The sequence below is a fragment of the Centruroides sculpturatus genome, unplaced genomic scaffold (assembly GCF_000671375.1).
Source record: "Centruroides sculpturatus isolate CEXI.00-Female unplaced genomic scaffold, Cexi_2.0 scaffold5, whole genome shotgun sequence".
NCBI lineage: Eukaryota > Metazoa > Arthropoda > Arachnida > Scorpiones > Buthidae > Centruroides > Centruroides sculpturatus.
Window position 1 is genome coordinate 445,841 of NW_019384397.1, and position 19,213 is coordinate 465,053.

Genomic DNA, 19,213 nt, shown 5'->3' on the forward strand with positions numbered 1-19,213 from the left:
TGACACAATACTACCAATTAAATTATTTAGAATTAAAAATTAAAAGATAGATTTTACTAATTATCAATGGTTTAGCTACAGTTTTGACACCATCTGGGTGCCCTATATGTTTGCTCCTGAAACAGCTGCCCATTTTCCCTCTAGTTACGTCACTGCTTTTCACAGATACAACATGTAATGGTTATAACAAGAAAATCTTGCTGGTCTCCTGATGCTTGTTTTAACCAAGTTTGACTGTATTTATCTTTTTTCTAAATGAATAATGAAAATTCATTGTAATGAAACTGTGCAAATGTTTAAGTGGCTACCCAATCAATGGAGAAAGAGTAATCATTATGATTATATGTATCTTTCTTATATATCTTACAGATTTAGAAAAATTTAGCATGAATTGTATATATGGATGGTAATTTACTAGTCCAGAAAACCAAATTGTAAATTTAAATTATAATCTAAGCCATTTTTTCCTAATCTTTTTGGCAGTTCAGTAATTTAATTTAATTTTCTTTACTGACAAAACAAAATCAGATTTTTAGTTATATAATATTAGAGTGATGCCAAAAGAAGGTAAATAGCCAATAATAATAATAATTATAAAATTATTTATTGTTTTTATGGCTCCATAACAAAACAGAATGAAATAATAAATTAATTTCTATTATTGATATTCTAAAAATATATAATTCAGTAAATTTGTCAAACGGACTACAGATTTGGTTAGTTATTCATTACTCTATAATTTATTTTTAATGATATATTTATGAAATTTTTCTGTTTGTGTAGATCACTAAGATAGACATTGCAAATTATGATTTACTATATTTAATTGCAAATTGATATATAAAAAAAAATGGTCAAATGTTTTATATTGTTCTTAATTAATAAATAGATTTAAGGCATTTGAAAAAATATGCCATGATCAGAACTTGTTTGATATATATTTTGAGTAATATTATGATTGATTAATTTAATTGAATGAATGATTTTATTAGAAAAAAATTACTAAATTTTAATCATTTTTATCATCTTATAAGTTACTTCTTAAACAAAAATGGGCGTTTTTCTTTTAAAATGTTTGCATTTTCAGTTGGAAAATAGAATATGTTAAATATTTAAGAAATCAGAATTTTAAAACTAAAGAATCCATTTTTAGAATTTAGTTATAAAATTCAATTAAAAATATTTGTTTATGTTTATATGAAATTCTTGATTTCTGAAATAGCTTAAGAGCATAATCTCTAATCTTTATAAATGTTTTTAAAAATTTTAGGATTAGATATCTTTTCAAGCCACCTCCTGGAGAACAACATCCTGACCATACTTTTTACAGAAGACTTTATCCTAGAATTATTCAAGATATTGAGGTAGTTTTAATTAAATTTTATAATTCAAACTTTAAAAAAAGTATAAACAATAATTAATAAATTCCTTTATTATTTATTATATGGCATAGTTTCATTTCAACTTTCATAGCACTAAAATAAATATATTACTTAGTTATTGATTTTATTTGCTGTAATGATAACTTTTTACTGTTTTATTTATTGACATAATAGCATTCTTCAATAACTAAGAATAAGAAAGTTTAATATTCAATAAACATAACTGAAGGCATATTAACAATGATTAAAGCTTCAGTCTGTGTATACATAATAACAGTTCAAACATAAAGAGCAAAAATTTAATAGTAGTAATGGAAATATGATGTAAATATTTTATGACTTAAGCTTGTTGCATTAGAATTTATAGACTCTTTATTGTGTTCTTGTGTCTTACTTTAATGTAAATTTTAAATAATAGAAATAATAATTAGATATTTAAAAAGTCTGTTCTGACTATAATAGACTTTCTTTTTTAAAGAGCAGTATTGGATGAGGTCACAGACCTCTTTCTTCTCAGAGAGTCCTAAGAGGTCAAAATATAATAGGCATTATTAAATTCTTTTTATTATTATAATTAAATTTTTACAACAGCTGGATGTCCAAGACAATTAAGATATCATTCTATCACCCGGAAACCTGGAATTGAATTAAGAGTTTTTTTTATTTTGGGCCTGCTGCCCTTCATTGTGGATATGATTGCCTTTTTAGTGTCCTCAGAGTAGAAAGAATGAGAAAAAAATTAAATTTTTATATTAATTCCTTTGAAAAATTCCTTTTAAAAATTTTATTAGGAGCTGATATATAGATATAGAGATGCCTAAATGTTCTTTCATTCTTGGATGCTTACAGTTTGATTTTATAATATTTACAATAAAATGCTAAGATAGAAATTTCATTACTTTTACTACTAAGAAAATTCATCAATAGTACTGTTCTAATTTATAATTTATGAACATAAATGGAAGAAAAAATTTTATTGCTTGATAAATTCTGGCAGAAATACACCTAAAATGATATACTTTTTATAATCTGTTTTAAAAAGTTATGAAATTGTCAGATTTTTCAGTGTATCAGAATATTATATGCATGCAATTGTTTTTCTTTATTTTATTTTGTCATTTTAGTGCAGAAATATAAGTAAAAAAAACTGATCATTGAATTATTCAGTTATACTAAAAGTTTTATAAAGTAAATAAATAAATAAAATAAACTTTATAAAAGGTTAGAACTTTTAAATGATAAACTTTTAAGTTATATCATGGATTTGGATATATCATGCTTTATTTGGTTCCCCAATTTTTAAAAGCACTTGAGTTAATAAATTTTAAATTACCAATTGCCATTGAATTTCTGTTTGCAATGAAATATGGTAATTTATTCCTACCATTGTGCTTGAAACTATCAATATGGGTAAAACAATAAAGATTAAATAAGCAAAAAGGTGGACACATTGATTATCATTTATGTTACCTTTTGATATTAAAAATTGTTTATTGGTTTTAAGTACTATCTCCATATTTACAAGTTTCTGTGAATTTGCAATTTTACACCTTTATGTGAATTGACACAATACTACCAATTCACCTAAAGGTGTGAGATTTCAAATTCAAGGTAATGTGTAAGGAAAAGATTTCTGTATTTCAGAACAGAAAGTTCTAAAATTTTTATACTGTAGTGACTTTATTTTGCTTTATAGAGAATTTTTACTCCTTAATTTTATAAGTTTTGATGTTCTATTATATGTTCAGTATTTATTTCTTAAATTTTCAATTACTATATTTTTAAGTTTTATTGAAAAATATAAATTATACGAATTTCTAGTAAGCAATTTATTATGAAATATAGTACTGTATAATAAAATTGCAACTGATATTTTGTTTTTATATGGACAGTATTTGTCTTTAAATGTCATTGTTAAAGAAACAATAATGCTAAATGGGTGTTCTGTGTTATCGATGTTTATGTAAGCATCAATTAATACAATATAACCATGAACAAAATTTAGTATTGAAAAACTAAGCTTATTTTATCTCAGAAACATTTGCTGATGAAAGAATAGAGGATAGTCTGTGTATACGTATTACTAAACAGATTATACATAGCGTATAATCTATTTAATGAAAGCCCAGAATTTTTAGAACTGGGTTATATCACTTTTTTCTTCATCTCTTGTCAAGCACGTTATAACAAGGGGCTATGGTATTTTAAAATCTTAAAATATAATTTCAATAAAAAATATAAAAATTTTAATTTTGAAATTGAAAGAAATAATTGTGTAATTTAAAAAAATATTAGATGAAGTACAAAATAAATATTTGGATATTATTTATGACAGCTAATTAAAAATTTGCTGTGTATAGAAATAAAGCTTATAATATGTCCTTCAAAACTTTATAAATGTTATTTGTGTAAAACTAAATATTGAAAGAATAATGATAAAGTAATCTGTTCTGTATTTTGAAAAGCTGCATCTTATCAGAGTTTATATTGCTATATTGCTTTTGGATAGAATAAGTTTCAACTTTTTTTGATAAAATTATTCTAGAAATATTGTGTATTGGAAGAAAAATTAAATACTTTTCAATGAAAAGATTAGTATATAATTTTAATTTGAAATAAGGAATCAAGTAAAATATAAAGATTTAAAATTAAATCAATTTCATTATAATAATTTTTTAATTTAAGAAAAAAATTGTAATAAATTAATCAAATATTCACTTATTACAGAGTATTGAGAATAATTGGCGATGTGGACGTCACGTGTTGCAACGGATAAATTGCCACAGTGAAAATAGCAAAGGAGTTTATTGCTTACAGTATGATGACCAAAAAATTGTTAGTGGCCTTAGAGACAATACAATTAAAATTTGGGATAGAAATAGTCTTCAGTGTGTTAAAGTAAGTTTTTAAAAATTTAAACATTTTAATGTTAATACATAAGGATAATTTTTTAAAATATACTTGTCTGTAATTATTTTCATGAAACTGTATTGTCAACATTCAACTTTTAATAATAGATTCTGACTAGTAGCTTGAGTAGATATTACTTTTCTTATATGATAATTCATTTTAAAGATTAATTCTTTTTTGCTTCTATGTCCTTACTTTTATCAGTTTCTATTTGTATCCTTGTCTACTGTGGACTTTGTTTATTAATAGGACTTATTACACAAATGAAAAATAAAGATATTTTGTTTTGACTTTTTGACTAAGATCTCCTCTATTTACTAAATGGAAACTACACCAGTGTAATAAGTGCTATTAATAAACAAAGTCCAAAGTAGACAAGGATACAAATAAAATCCATTTTAAAGATTATTTTGATTTTATAAATTTCTATGCATCTCTATTAGAATCAGTTTTATTTCTTTTATAAACATTATAGTGTAGTCAGAAAACACTTGACTATATTCAACTACTTTATGCAGCATTCACTTATATCTGCTGAAATTAGTTTTCTCTTTTAAAGCTGCTCAAAACATATGTTAAAACATGATGTAAGTCACTTCAAGAATCTGAAAAATTTCAATCTTTGTTTAATGCATGGCTGTGTTAATGTTTAATCATGACTGAAATATATTACAACTATTGGTTAAAACAATGCAAGTATTTATTTTCTCTGTTTTAAGGTAATTTGTAATATACATTAATTTTGTATCTTTGAGTGTTGGGTCTGTCTTATATTTTGTGTATTTCTGGGTATTCTACATAACATAATAGTAATTTCTTAATAAAAATAAATGTATGAGTAAGATGATTGTATGGATTAGAATGTAATTTACTTGTAAGGCATAAATATATATATTGGATGTCTGATGAAAAAAGCAATTTTTAAATAGCATATAGAGCAATTTATTTTAACAAGTTATAAAATTTGGAGTTTTTAGAGCAGAAAGATAAAGAGAAAAATGATTAGACTACAGTAATTCAGTATCCAGATAATCCTTGACTATAAAATAGTGACCTAAAGTTTACATAAATTTAGAATGTTTCTGATGAATTGTAGCTAGGGTTATAACTAAGAAATATTGAACACTTAATTTCTTACTTCATTTAATTTTTTATAATTAGTGATAATCAAAATAAATAGAGTGTAACAGATAACTATATGACAATTACATCATATTAAGTTTGTTCTGACAATCTAACTGTGAAAGAATCCAATCAAGATTCTTTTATTCAGAATTTTTAGAAGGTTAAAATTACTTTTAATGATGATTATAAAAATATGATCAATGAAAAAATTAGTCAGAAAATATAAAAAGTTTTCTGACTAATAAAATAACACATATGTTCAGTTCCAACAAGATTTCTATTACAATAAATTTTTCATGTGATACCATTGATATGGACTACAATTTAATTTTTCACATCATTACATAATTTCTAGTATAATAATTACTTATAATATATACAGGTATCACATTTCTATAATTAAATTTTAACAAAAAGTAGAAATTAGTTACTATGCTTTTGTTACAGTGGAACCTTGCTTAACGAGCATAATTCGTTCCAGAACCTTACTCGTAATGCAAAACACTCGTTAAGTGAAACAATTTTTCCCATAGAAATTAATGTAAAATATGATAATGCATTCCATGCTGAAAAAATACTCAAATACCATATTTACTTGCGAATGAGACAAGGTTTTTATTCATTTTTCACTGATTCAAAAATCTAGGTCATCCTATATGTGCGAGCTAAGGATCCTTTGCGTTTTTGCAATAATTTCTGTGAACCATGTATAATTCATGCTGCCATTATAGCAGGGTGCTATCGAGGCCAAAGTGAATCTTGTTTTCAAAGAGATGGTATGAAAATAGCTGGTGACTTAGTAATGATTACAAATGTAATTATTTCATATTTGTTAAATTGGTATGTTTAATGAATATTTGTACATTCTGAATCATTAAAAATAAACTTTTTCCTGTCACATGCATTATAATCTTTTGGTTTTGCTACATGTGTATCAGGTGCGTGGAAAATTATTTTCTTCAAAAGCTGATAGCAGTCATTCAGGAAATACTGCATTTTAAATTCACTCAACGGATAAGAGGACGATGCTTTGTGGAGTGAGAGTGAAAAACAGGAAGTTTTAATGAAGCTTTGAGGGGCGAATCCAAGTAGACAAAAGGCAATAGTGTCAATAAAACGTGGTTGTTTGCCTAAATACGTGCATTTGATAATATTTTATTTGTGATTAAATAAAATAAAATTAGAATTGTATTAATAAATCTAATTTTCTTTATTTTGATCTTTAAAGTCACACCTCGTCTTATATGTGAGATCATCTTATATGCGAGTAAATATGGTATTTTATGTATAATGTTTATTCAAAGAAAATTATACATTATACATTGTTAAGGANTACTTGTGATTAGACAAAATAAAATTAGAATTGTATTAATAAATCTAATTTTCTTTATTTTGATCTTTAAAGTCACACCTCGTCTTATATGTGAGATCATCTTATATGCGAGTAAATATGGTATTTTATGTATAATGTTTATTCAAAGAAAATTATACATTATACATTGTTAAGGAGCATGAATCATCATCGTCTTTTCTTCTAGCACAGAATGAACCAATCTGGAATGCAAATTCGATTTGCAGAAAACAAAAAAAATCACAGACAATAGCATGATGGAGCATGCACACAATCCCTTTCCTTGTCCTCATTATGTGAGGTGCTCGTTAAGTGAGGTTCCACTGTATTTTGGTATTATTTTATTCCACCATTCTAATTGCATTATTTATTTTCTCAGAATATAAAAATGTATTGCATTTACTTTTATAAAATTCTTATGGATAATTATTTTAATACTGTATATTCAGAAGTTTTCTTATATAATTTGACTAATCAAAACAGGTTTTGACTGGCCACACTGGATCAGTTCTTTGTCTACAGTATGATGATAGAGTAATAATAAGCGGATCAAGTGATTCTACTGTAAGGTAAATTTACATTTTGTTATAAAATTTCAATGTTATGCTTGCAGTATATTTGCTATAATAAAATATTAAACATTTTAAAATATTTTAGAGTATGGGATGTAAAAACTGGAGAAATGGTTAATACTCTTATTCATCACTGTGAAGCTGTTCTTCATTTGCGTTTTAATAATGGGATGATGGTCACTTGCTCCAAGGTATTGTATAATTTTATTAATTAAATTTAAAAATTAATTATAAAGAACTTGTTCTTAATTTTATAGGATAGATCTATTGCTGTCTGGGATATGGTATCACCTACAGAAATTAATCTTAGACGTGTGTTAGTAGGCCATAGAGCTGCTGTTAATGTTGTCGATTTTGATGAAAAGTATATTGTATCTGCATCTGGTGATAGAACAATCAAAGTATGGAACACTTCCAGTTGTGAATTTGTTCGTACTCTGAATGGACACAAAAGAGGAATTGCTTGTCTTCAGTATAGAGACAGACTTGTAGTCAGTGGAAGTTCTGATAACACTATAAGGTATATTAATGTTTTTAAAATAATTATAAATTAATTACTTAAATTTTAGTTTTCATAATAGATTTTTATGTAACTGANGCATCCTGTGGGTGGCAAAATTTGTAGCTATGCCACTGTAAAATTAAAAGATAGATTTTACTAATTATCAATGGTTTAGCTACAGTTTTGACACCATCTGGGTGCCCTATATGTTTGCTCCTGAAACAGCTGCCCATTTTCCCTCTAGTTACGTCACTGCTTTTCACAGATACAACATGTAATGGTTATAACAAGAAAATCTTGCTGGTCTCCTGATGCTTGTTTTAACCAAGTTTGACTGTATTTATCTTTTTTCTAAATGAATAATGAAAATTCATTGTAATGAAACTGTGCAAATGTTTAAGTGGCTACCCAATCAATGGAGAAAGAGTAATCATTATGATTATATGTATCTTTCTTATATATCTTACAGATTTAGAAAAATTTAGCATGAATTGTATATATGGATGGTAATTTACTAGTCCAGAAAACCAAATTGTAAATTTAAATTATAATCTAAGCCATTTTTTCCTAATCTTTTTGGCAGTTCAGTAATTTAATTTAATTTTCTTTACTGACAAAACAAAATCAGATTTTTAGTTATATAATATTAGAGTGATGCCAAAAGAAGGTAAATAGCCAATAATAATAATAATTATAAAATTATTTATTGTTTTTATGGCTCCATAACAAAACAGAATGAAATAATAAATTAATTTCTATTATTGATATTCTAAAAATATATAATTCAGTAAATTTGTCAAACGGACTACAGATTTGGTTAGTTATTCATTACTCTATAATTTATTTTTAATGATATATTTATGAAATTTTTCTGTTTGTGTAGATCACTAAGATAGACATTGCAAATTATGATTTACTATATTTAATTGCAAATTGATATATAAAAAAAAATGGTCAAATGTTTTATATTGTTCTTAATTAATAAATAGATTTAAGGCATTTGAAAAAATATGCCATGATCAGAACTTGTTTGATATATATTTTGAGTAATATTATGATTGATTAATTTAATTGAATGAATGATTTTATTAGAAAAAAATTACTAAATTTTAATCATTTTTATCATCTTATAAGTTACTTCTTAAACAAAAATGGGCGTTTTTCTTTTAAAATGTTTGCATTTTCAGTTGGAAAATAGAATATGTTAAATATTTAAGAAATCAGAATTTTAAAACTAAAGAATCCATTTTTAGAATTTAGTTATAAAATTCAATTAAAAATATTTGTTTATGTTTATATGAAATTCTTGATTTCTGAAATAGCTTAAGAGCATAATCTCTAATCTTTATAAATGTTTTTAAAAATTTTAGGATTAGATATCTTTTCAAGCCACCTCCTGGAGAACAACATCCTGACCATACTTTTTACAGAAGACTTTATCCTAGAATTATTCAAGATATTGAGGTAGTTTTAATTAAATTTTATAATTCAAACTTTAAAAAAAGTATAAACAATAATTAATAAATTCCTTTATTATTTATTATATGGCATAGTTTCATTTCAACTTTCATAGCACTAAAATAAATATATTACTTAGTTATTGATTTTATTTGCTGTAATGATAACTTTTTACTGTTTTATTTATTGACATAATAGCATTCTTCAATAACTAAGAATAAGAAAGTTTAATATTCAATAAACATAACTGAAGGCATATTAACAATGATTAAAGCTTCAGTCTGTGTATACATAATAACAGTTCAAACATAAAGAGCAAAAATTTAATAGTAGTAATGGAAATATGATGTAAATATTTTATGACTTAAGCTTGTTGCATTAGAATTTATAGACTCTTTATTGTGTTCTTGTGTCTTACTTTAATGTAAATTTTAAATAATAGAAATAATAATTAGATATTTAAAAAGTCTGTTCTGACTATAATAGACTTTCTTTTTTAAAGAGCAGTATTGGATGAGGTCACAGACCTCTTTCTTCTCAGAGAGTCCTAAGAGGTCAAAATATAATAGGCATTATTAAATTCTTTTTATTATTATAATTAAATTTTTACAACAGCTGGATGTCCAAGACAATTAAGATATCATTCTATCACCCGGAAACCTGGAATTGAATTAAGAGTTTTTTTTATTTTGGGCCTGCTGCCCTTCATTGTGGATATGATTGCCTTTTTAGTGTCCTCAGAGTAGAAAGAATGAGAAAAAAATTAAATTTTTATATTAATTCCTTTGAAAAATTCCTTTTAAAAATTTTATTAGGAGCTGATATATAGATATAGAGATGCCTAAATGTTCTTTCATTCTTGGATGCTTACAGTTTGATTTTATAATATTTACAATAAAATGCTAAGATAGAAATTTCATTACTTTTACTACTAAGAAAATTCATCAATAGTACTGTTCTAATTTATAATTTATGAACATAAATGGAAGAAAAAATTTTATTGCTTGATAAATTCTGGCAGAAATACACCTAAAATGATATACTTTTTATAATCTGTTTTAAAAAGTTATGAAATTGTCAGATTTTTCAGTGTATCAGAATATTATATGCATGCAATTGTTTTTCTTTATTTTATTTTGTCATTTTAGTGCAGAAATATAAGTAAAAAAAACTGATCATTGAATTATTCAGTTATACTAAAAGTTTTATAAAGTAAATAAATAAATAAAATAAACTTTATAAAAGGTTAGAACTTTTAAATGATAAACTTTTAAGTTATATCATGGATTTGGATATATCATGCTTTATTTGGTTCCCCAATTTTTAAAAGCACTTGAGTTAATAAATTTTAAATTACCAATTGCCATTGAATTTCTGTTTGCAATGAAATATGGTAATTTATTCCTACCATTGTGCTTGAAACTATCAATATGGGTAAAACAATAAAGATTAAATAAGCAAAAAGGTGGACACATTGATTATCATTTATGTTACCTTTTGATATTAAAAATTGTTTATTGGTTTTAAGTACTATCTCCATATTTACAAGTTTCTGTGAATTTGCAATTTTACACCTTTATGTGAATTGACACAATACTACCAATTCACCTAAAGGTGTGAGATTTCAAATTCAAGGTAATGTGTAAGGAAAAGATTTCTGTATTTCAGAACAGAAAGTTCTAAAATTTTTATACTGTAGTGACTTTATTTTGCTTTATAGAGAATTTTTACTCCTTAATTTTATAAGTTTTGATGTTCTATTATATGTTCAGTATTTATTTCTTAAATTTTCAATTACTATATTTTTAAGTTTTATTGAAAAATATAAATTATACGAATTTCTAGTAAGCAATTTATTATGAAATATAGTACTGTATAATAAAATTGCAACTGATATTTTGTTTTTATATGGACAGTATTTGTCTTTAAATGTCATTGTTAAAGAAACAATAATGCTAAATGGGTGTTCTGTGTTATCGATGTTTATGTAAGCATCAATTAATACAATATAACCATGAACAAAATTTAGTATTGAAAAACTAAGCTTATTTTATCTCAGAAACATTTGCTGATGAAAGAATAGAGGATAGTCTGTGTATACGTATTACTAAACAGATTATACATAGCGTATAATCTATTTAATGAAAGCCCAGAATTTTTAGAACTGGGTTATATCACTTTTTTCTTCATCTCTTGTCAAGCACGTTATAACAAGGGGCTATGGTATTTTAAAATCTTAAAATATAATTTCAATAAAAAATATAAAAATTTTAATTTTGAAATTGAAAGAAATAATTGTGTAATTTAAAAAAATATTAGATGAAGTACAAAATAAATATTTGGATATTATTTATGACAGCTAATTAAAAATTTGCTGTGTATAGAAATAAAGCTTATAATATGTCCTTCAAAACTTTATAAATGTTATTTGTGTAAAACTAAATATTGAAAGAATAATGATAAAGTAATCTGTTCTGTATTTTGAAAAGCTGCATCTTATCAGAGTTTATATTGCTATATTGCTTTTGGATAGAATAAGTTTCAACTTTTTTTGATAAAATTATTCTAGAAATATTGTGTATTGGAAGAAAAATTAAATACTTTTCAATGAAAAGATTAGTATATAATTTTAATTTGAAATAAGGAATCAAGTAAAATATAAAGATTTAAAATTAAATCAATTTCATTATAATAATTTTTTAATTTAAGAAAAAAATTGTAATAAATTAATCAAATATTCACTTATTACAGAGTATTGAGAATAATTGGCGATGTGGACGTCACGTGTTGCAACGGATAAATTGCCACAGTGAAAATAGCAAAGGAGTTTATTGCTTACAGTATGATGACCAAAAAATTGTTAGTGGCCTTAGAGACAATACAATTAAAATTTGGGATAGAAATAGTCTTCAGTGTGTTAAAGTAAGTTTTTAAAAATTTAAACATTTTAATGTTAATACATAAGGATAATTTTTTAAAATATACTTGTCTGTAATTATTTTCATGAAACTGTATTGTCAACATTCAACTTTTAATAATAGATTCTGACTAGTAGCTTGAGTAGATATTACTTTTCTTATATGATAATTCATTTTAAAGATTAATTCTTTTTTGCTTCTATGTCCTTACTTTTATCAGTTTCTATTTGTATCCTTGTCTACTGTGGACTTTGTTTATTAATAGGACTTATTACACAAATGAAAAATAAAGATATTTTGTTTTGACTTTTTGACTAAGATCTCCTCTATTTACTAAATGGAAACTACACCAGTGTAATAAGTGCTATTAATAAACAAAGTCCAAAGTAGACAAGGATACAAATAAAATCCATTTTAAAGATTATTTTGATTTTATAAATTTCTATGCATCTCTATTAGAATCAGTTTTATTTCTTTTATAAACATTATAGTGTAGTCAGAAAACACTTGACTATATTCAACTACTTTATGCAGCATTCACTTATATCTGCTGAAATTAGTTTTCTCTTTTAAAGCTGCTCAAAACATATGTTAAAACATGATGTAAGTCACTTCAAGAATCTGAAAAATTTCAATCTTTGTTTAATGCATGGCTGTGTTAATGTTTAATCATGACTGAAATATATTACAACTATTGGTTAAAACAATGCAAGTATTTATTTTCTCTGTTTTAAGGTAATTTGTAATATACATTAATTTTGTATCTTTGAGTGTTGGGTCTGTCTTATATTTTGTGTATTTCTGGGTATTCTACATAACATAATAGTAATTTCTTAATAAAAATAAATGTATGAGTAAGATGATTGTATGGATTAGAATGTAATTTACTTGTAAGGCATAAATATATATATTGGATGTCTGATGAAAAAAGCAATTTTTAAATAGCATATAGAGCAATTTATTTTAACAAGTTATAAAATTTGGAGTTTTTAGAGCAGAAAGATAAAGAGAAAAATGATTAGACTACAGTAATTCAGTATCCAGATAATCCTTGACTATAAAATAGTGACCTAAAGTTTACATAAATTTAGAATGTTTCTGATGAATTGTAGCTAGGGTTATAACTAAGAAATATTGAACACTTAATTTCTTACTTCATTTAATTTTTTATAATTAGTGATAATCAAAATAAATAGAGTGTAACAGATAACTATATGACAATTACATCATATTAAGTTTGTTCTGACAATCTAACTGTGAAAGAATCCAATCAAGATTCTTTTATTCAGAATTTTTAGAAGGTTAAAATTACTTTTAATGATGATTATAAAAATATGATCAATGAAAAAATTAGTCAGAAAATATAAAAAGTTTTCTGACTAATAAAATAACACATATGTTCAGTTCCAACAAGATTTCTATTACAATAAATTTTTCATGTGATACCATTGATATGGACTACAATTTAATTTTTCACATCATTACATAATTTCTAGTATAATAATTACTTATAATATATACAGGTATCACATTTCTATAATTAAATTTTAACAAAAAGTAGAAATTAGTTACTATGCTTTTGTTACAGTGGAACCTTGCTTAACGAGCATAATTCGTTCCAGAACCTTACTCGTAATGCAAAACACTCGTTAAGTGAAACAATTTTTCCCATAGAAATTAATGTAAAATATGATAATGCATTCCATGCTGAAAAAATACTCAAATACCATATTTACTTGCGAATGAGACAAGGTTTTTATTCATTTTTCACTGATTCAAAAATCTAGGTCATCCTATATGTGCGAGCTAAGGATCCTTTGCGTTTTTGCAATAATTTCTGTGAACCATGTATAATTCATGCTGCCATTATAGCAGGGTGCTATCGAGGCCAAAGTGAATCTTGTTTTCAAAGAGATGGTATGAAAATAGCTGGTGACTTAGTAATGATTACAAATGTAATTATTTCATATTTGTTAAATTGGTATGTTTAATGAATATTTGTACATTCTGAATCATTAAAAATAAACTTTTTCCTGTCACATGCATTATAATCTTTTGGTTTTGCTACATGTGTATCAGGTGCGTGGAAAATTATTTTCTTCAAAAGCTGATAGCAGTCATTCAGGAAATACTGCATTTTAAATTCACTCAACGGATAAGAGGACGATGCTTTGTGGAGTGAGAGTGAAAAACAGGAAGTTTTAATGAAGCTTTGAGGGGCGAATCCAAGTAGACAAAAGGCAATAGTGTCAATAAAACGTGGTTGTTTGCCTAAATACGTGCATTTGATAATATTTTATTTGTGATTAAATAAAATAAAATTAGAATTGTATTAATAAATCTAATTTTCTTTATTTTGATCTTTAAAGTCACACCTCGTCTTATATGTGAGATCATCTTATATGCGAGTAAATATGGTATTTTATGTATAATGTTTATTCAAAGAAAATTATACATTATACATTGTTAAGGAGCATGAATCATCATCGTCTTTTCTTCTAGCACAGAATGAACCAATCTGGAATGCAAATTCGATTTGCAGAAAACAAAAAAAATCACAGACAATAGCATGATGGAGCATGCACACAATCCCTTTCCTTGTCCTCATTATGTGAGGTGCTCGTTAAGTGAGGTTCCACTGTATTTTGGTATTATTTTATTCCACCATTCTAATTGCATTATTTATTTTCTCAGAATATAAAAATGTATTGCATTTACTTTTATAAAATTCTTATGGATAATTATTTTAATACTGTATATTCAGAAGTTTTCTTATATAATTTGACTAATCAAAACAGGTTTTGACTGGCCACACTGGATCAGTTCTTTGTCTACAGTATGATGATAGAGTAATAATAAGCGGATCAAGTGATTCTACTGTAAGGTAAATTTACATTTTGTTATAAAATTTCAATGTTATGCTTGCAGTATATTTGCTATAATAAAATATTAAACATTTTAAAATATTTTAGAGTATGGGATGTAAAAACTGGAGAAATGGTTAATACTCTTATTCATCACTGTGAAGCTGTTCTTCATTTGCGTTTTAATAATGGGATGATGGTCACTTGCTCCAAGGTATTGTATAATTTTATTAATTAAATTTAAAAATTAATTATAAAGAACTTGTTCTTAATTTTATAGGATAGATCTATTGCTGTCTGGGATATGGTATCACCTACAGAAATTAATCTTAGACGTGTGTTAGTAGGCCATAGAGCTGCTGTTAATGTTGTCGATTTTGATGAAAAGTATATTGTATCTGCATCTGGTGATAGAACAATCAAAGTATGGAACACTTCCAGTTGTGAATTTGTTCGTACTCTGAATGGACACAAAAGAGGAATTGCTTGTCTTCAGTATAGAGACAGACTTGTAGTCAGTGGAAGTTCTGATAACACTATAAGGTATATTAATGTTTTTAAAATAATTATAAATTAATTACTTAAATTTTAGTTTTCATAATAGATTTTTATGTAACTGAACTTTTTAGTTAACAGGTTAAAAATATAGCTAAGGATAGTTAGAAAAATGTAATAGTGCTTAATTTTTTTTATTGTATTTTAAATAATGTAAAATAGAAAATTCCCTATTTGTCAAACAATCATCACATCGAATATAATAATTAAAAGATGATAAAATAATTTCTGAGGTGAAGGGACTTAGGTTCTTAAAGCATTTGATGTATAAATCATTCGAAATGAGACCAATTTAAGTAATAAAACAAAATAGAATTTAATGAAACAGAAATTAAATACAAGACTCAAATATAATCTACTTAATTATATTATAAATCCTTATAATTAGAGAGAGAGTTTACAATAATTGACATAATATATAATACCTCTATATGGTTAATATAAGTCTTCCTTAATATGGGATGAAACACATTCATCCAAGGTTTGGACTTGTCAAATATAATAGTCATTTCAGTGATTGAGGTTAAAATTCTGAAATTTACAGTTTCTATTTTTTTCTTATTAAGAAAAAAGTTTCTGTTTATAACTCATGTTTAATGAAATTGACTTCCTTTATGTATATGATATAAATTGATTATCAGTATACTGAGTATTCTGACAAATGACATTTCTTCTATAACTACTAAAGAAATAATCACATACACACATAAATATGAGCAATTATTTATTATTAATTTATTTAGATTTACTAAGCCTAAATTTTGGCTTTTTTTAGTAACTTCAATCACACAGGGATACATTAATTGAATATGTAGGCTTTATTATTGGATTCAGAAATGCATTTCAAGTTCTATTAATCCTTCTTACAGAATGTATTTGATTATTTAACACAGATTGGTATTAAAACTGTGCAGTTAAACTGGATATACCATATTTTCGTGGGATGACTGGCATGCTGGTCTACTGGGGTGATCACAAACTCAGATATTTCTGTATTATGGTAGAAGCAGGCATGCTGCTTTATCCAGGGGGATGCCGGTTTAAGTGAGGTTATCCATCCCTCTCTAGAGAGTGCATTAAAAAAAAACGTACAAGTTACATCATGTAAAAATGAATGAGTTTTTATTCTAAAACTGAAACTGTCAGCATTATATCAAAAACTATGATTATATTTTAATTTCTTCATTTTGTTTTCATTTTAATGACATAAAATACTCATGGAATTACAAAAGTGCTTTTTTTGTGTTTATTTGATTCAAAAAATGCAAAAATAAACATATTAAGTTTAAGAAACTCCCTGTAAATTATCTCAGCTTACACTGATTAACATCAACTTTTGTGAAATGTGAGAGGAAGGTATTACTTTTAAGGTGAAGGTAAATGGTCAGTGTAGCCCACACTGATTAACCACCACCACCAAGTTGTTAATTGTTCTCTTGTCTTGTGAACAAAAACTCTCTTCCTGATTTTAAGTCAAAATAAGATTAATGTTTAATTTACATCTAGTTTTGTTAAAGAAAACATTCTTCCCAGTAGAATAGTCAAATTACAATGTTGATTAATTTTATTCTCAGTTTAACCAGCATGCTGGTAACCCCGTGAAAATACGGTATTAAAAAACCTGTATATGGATAAAAAGTACAGTTGATAAGATTTAAAAGATTAAATAACACGTATCATTTATGATTGTTATTTTATTTATTTGCTTTATGAATAGAATATCACATATTAACACACAATGCTAGGGTCAGACTGCAGAAATTTGTCATGGAATGTACAGTACTTCCTTAATTTTTTTCCCTTACTGATGTATTCTTTTAATCAGAACTTGATAGGAAATGAGATTTATTACTGTTAAATTTTAAACATGATTAAAAAATAAAGTTTACGATAATTAGATATCGATCATCTTATTATAAATTACAACAAAAATGAATAGAATGTCATAATTCTTTGTAAATAGTGTTAGCTGAATTTATTACACATAAATAGAAGTAAAAAGTCTTAAATTAAATTAAAAACTTTTTGAATAAAACAAATGCAGCACAATGAGCTTTTTCTGGCAATGTAATCAAAGTAAGAAACTTGTTCATAGAACATACTTTGTGAAAAATAAATAATGCAGACAAGATATTTATCAATTTCATGCCTGCTTTTGTTCAAACATTTCATGTCATTCAGTTAGTTAATCAGTGAGAAAAATGTAACTTTGATATCTAAAATAATAAAACTATATTGGACTGACTGACTCACTAACATGAAATGGCACAATTGAAAGATGATGTCAAGTTCATTACCACAAAAGGTCTAAAATATTTTACTTTTTTGTGATTTTGGAATTACGACATGTCAAGGTTTGATCTTGGATGCTATCATATCCATGCAGTTAACTAATTTAGACACAACCCACCTGTTTTAAAAATACATTCAACTCACCTTAAAATGAATAAAGCAATAACAATAACGCAAATAAAGCAAATTTTGCTGTTGTCCTGGAAAAATGCCATTGTCACACTGTTAATTTTCACACAAACAAATAGAGCAAACAAAAATTTTACCAAAATTTGTTAAACCAAACTAAATTCTCCTTCACAACTTTCAAGAAATTATCCTTTTTCCAATAATGATTGCTTTTTACACTTTTCAATGCAAACAATATAAAAGTGGAAGTCTAATACAAGTCTAATACAGTAGAGCATCAATTATCCGACCCCGATTAACCGTCACATCGGTTAACCAACCATTCTAGTCGGCAAATTTGAAATGTCCGCTAGTGATGTGGCATTACAATATTTGGCTATATCTTGGCTACTTTAATATTATTTTTGTTAAATATTTGCATGTTTTAGCTGGCATCAACGGCTCGACCATTGAAAGGAGGCCAATATTTAAACAAGGCTTAATTTTCTAATTATGAGTGGTTGTTTGTTTCGTGAGCAATAAAATAATTTAAAAATAATTTTTAACGATACAATAGCGACAATTATTATTTAAGAAAAAAATTGTTAGGCTAAACATCGATGAAAATTCAATGCGAAGTTGGTTAATAGCGTTATACTAATAAACTAATTACATGGGATATACTAATATCCTATACTAATAATGTATTTTTTTCCTTCTTTTTGGTTATCCGATTTTTCAGTTATCTGACCAACCTGAGTCCCCAATTGAGTCAGATAATCGATGCTCTACTGTAATCTATTTACTCAAACTGGAACATTTATCTTCTCTTAGTAAGCAAAGATGAGTTTAATCTCTGATTTATAGAACACTTCAAACATCTGGTTTTAGCTGACCATTCTACTGTATTCAGAAAACAGATTAAAGTTTAAGGACATCCATTCCTTTAAATTAATGCAGTCCCATGCAAACACATGCTAGTTTGCTTATCAGGCAATGCAGAAATGCCAGATTGGGCTCCTTTTTTACTCTTTTGCCATCAAAAATATTTTCTACTTTTTCAATCTTCAACAGAAAAAAAAATCATGGATTTCTTTTAGCTTTGTTTTATTTAATAACACTGATACACTGCTTCATACTTAAATGGCAAATACTGTCTCTTCCTCATTTTGTTTG

General features: G+C 25.7%; 1 protein-coding gene across 1 annotated transcript in view; it reads left to right on the top strand.

Moving 5' to 3' along the window:
- Nucleotides 1–19,213, top strand: part of LOC111618464 (F-box/WD repeat-containing protein 1A-like) — a 51,518-nt gene that overhangs the window by 28,269 nt on the left and 4,036 nt on the right. The window contains exons 4-8 of the mRNA XM_023360005.1: nt 1,271–1,364; nt 4,110–4,280; nt 7,252–7,337; nt 7,426–7,531; nt 7,598–7,860. Of these exons, the coding sequence (XP_023215773.1) occupies nt 1,271–1,364; nt 4,110–4,280; nt 7,252–7,337; nt 7,426–7,531; nt 7,598–7,860 (720 nt within the window). The remainder of the gene's footprint in view (nt 1–1,270; nt 1,365–4,109; nt 4,281–7,251; nt 7,338–7,425; nt 7,532–7,597; nt 7,861–19,213) is intronic.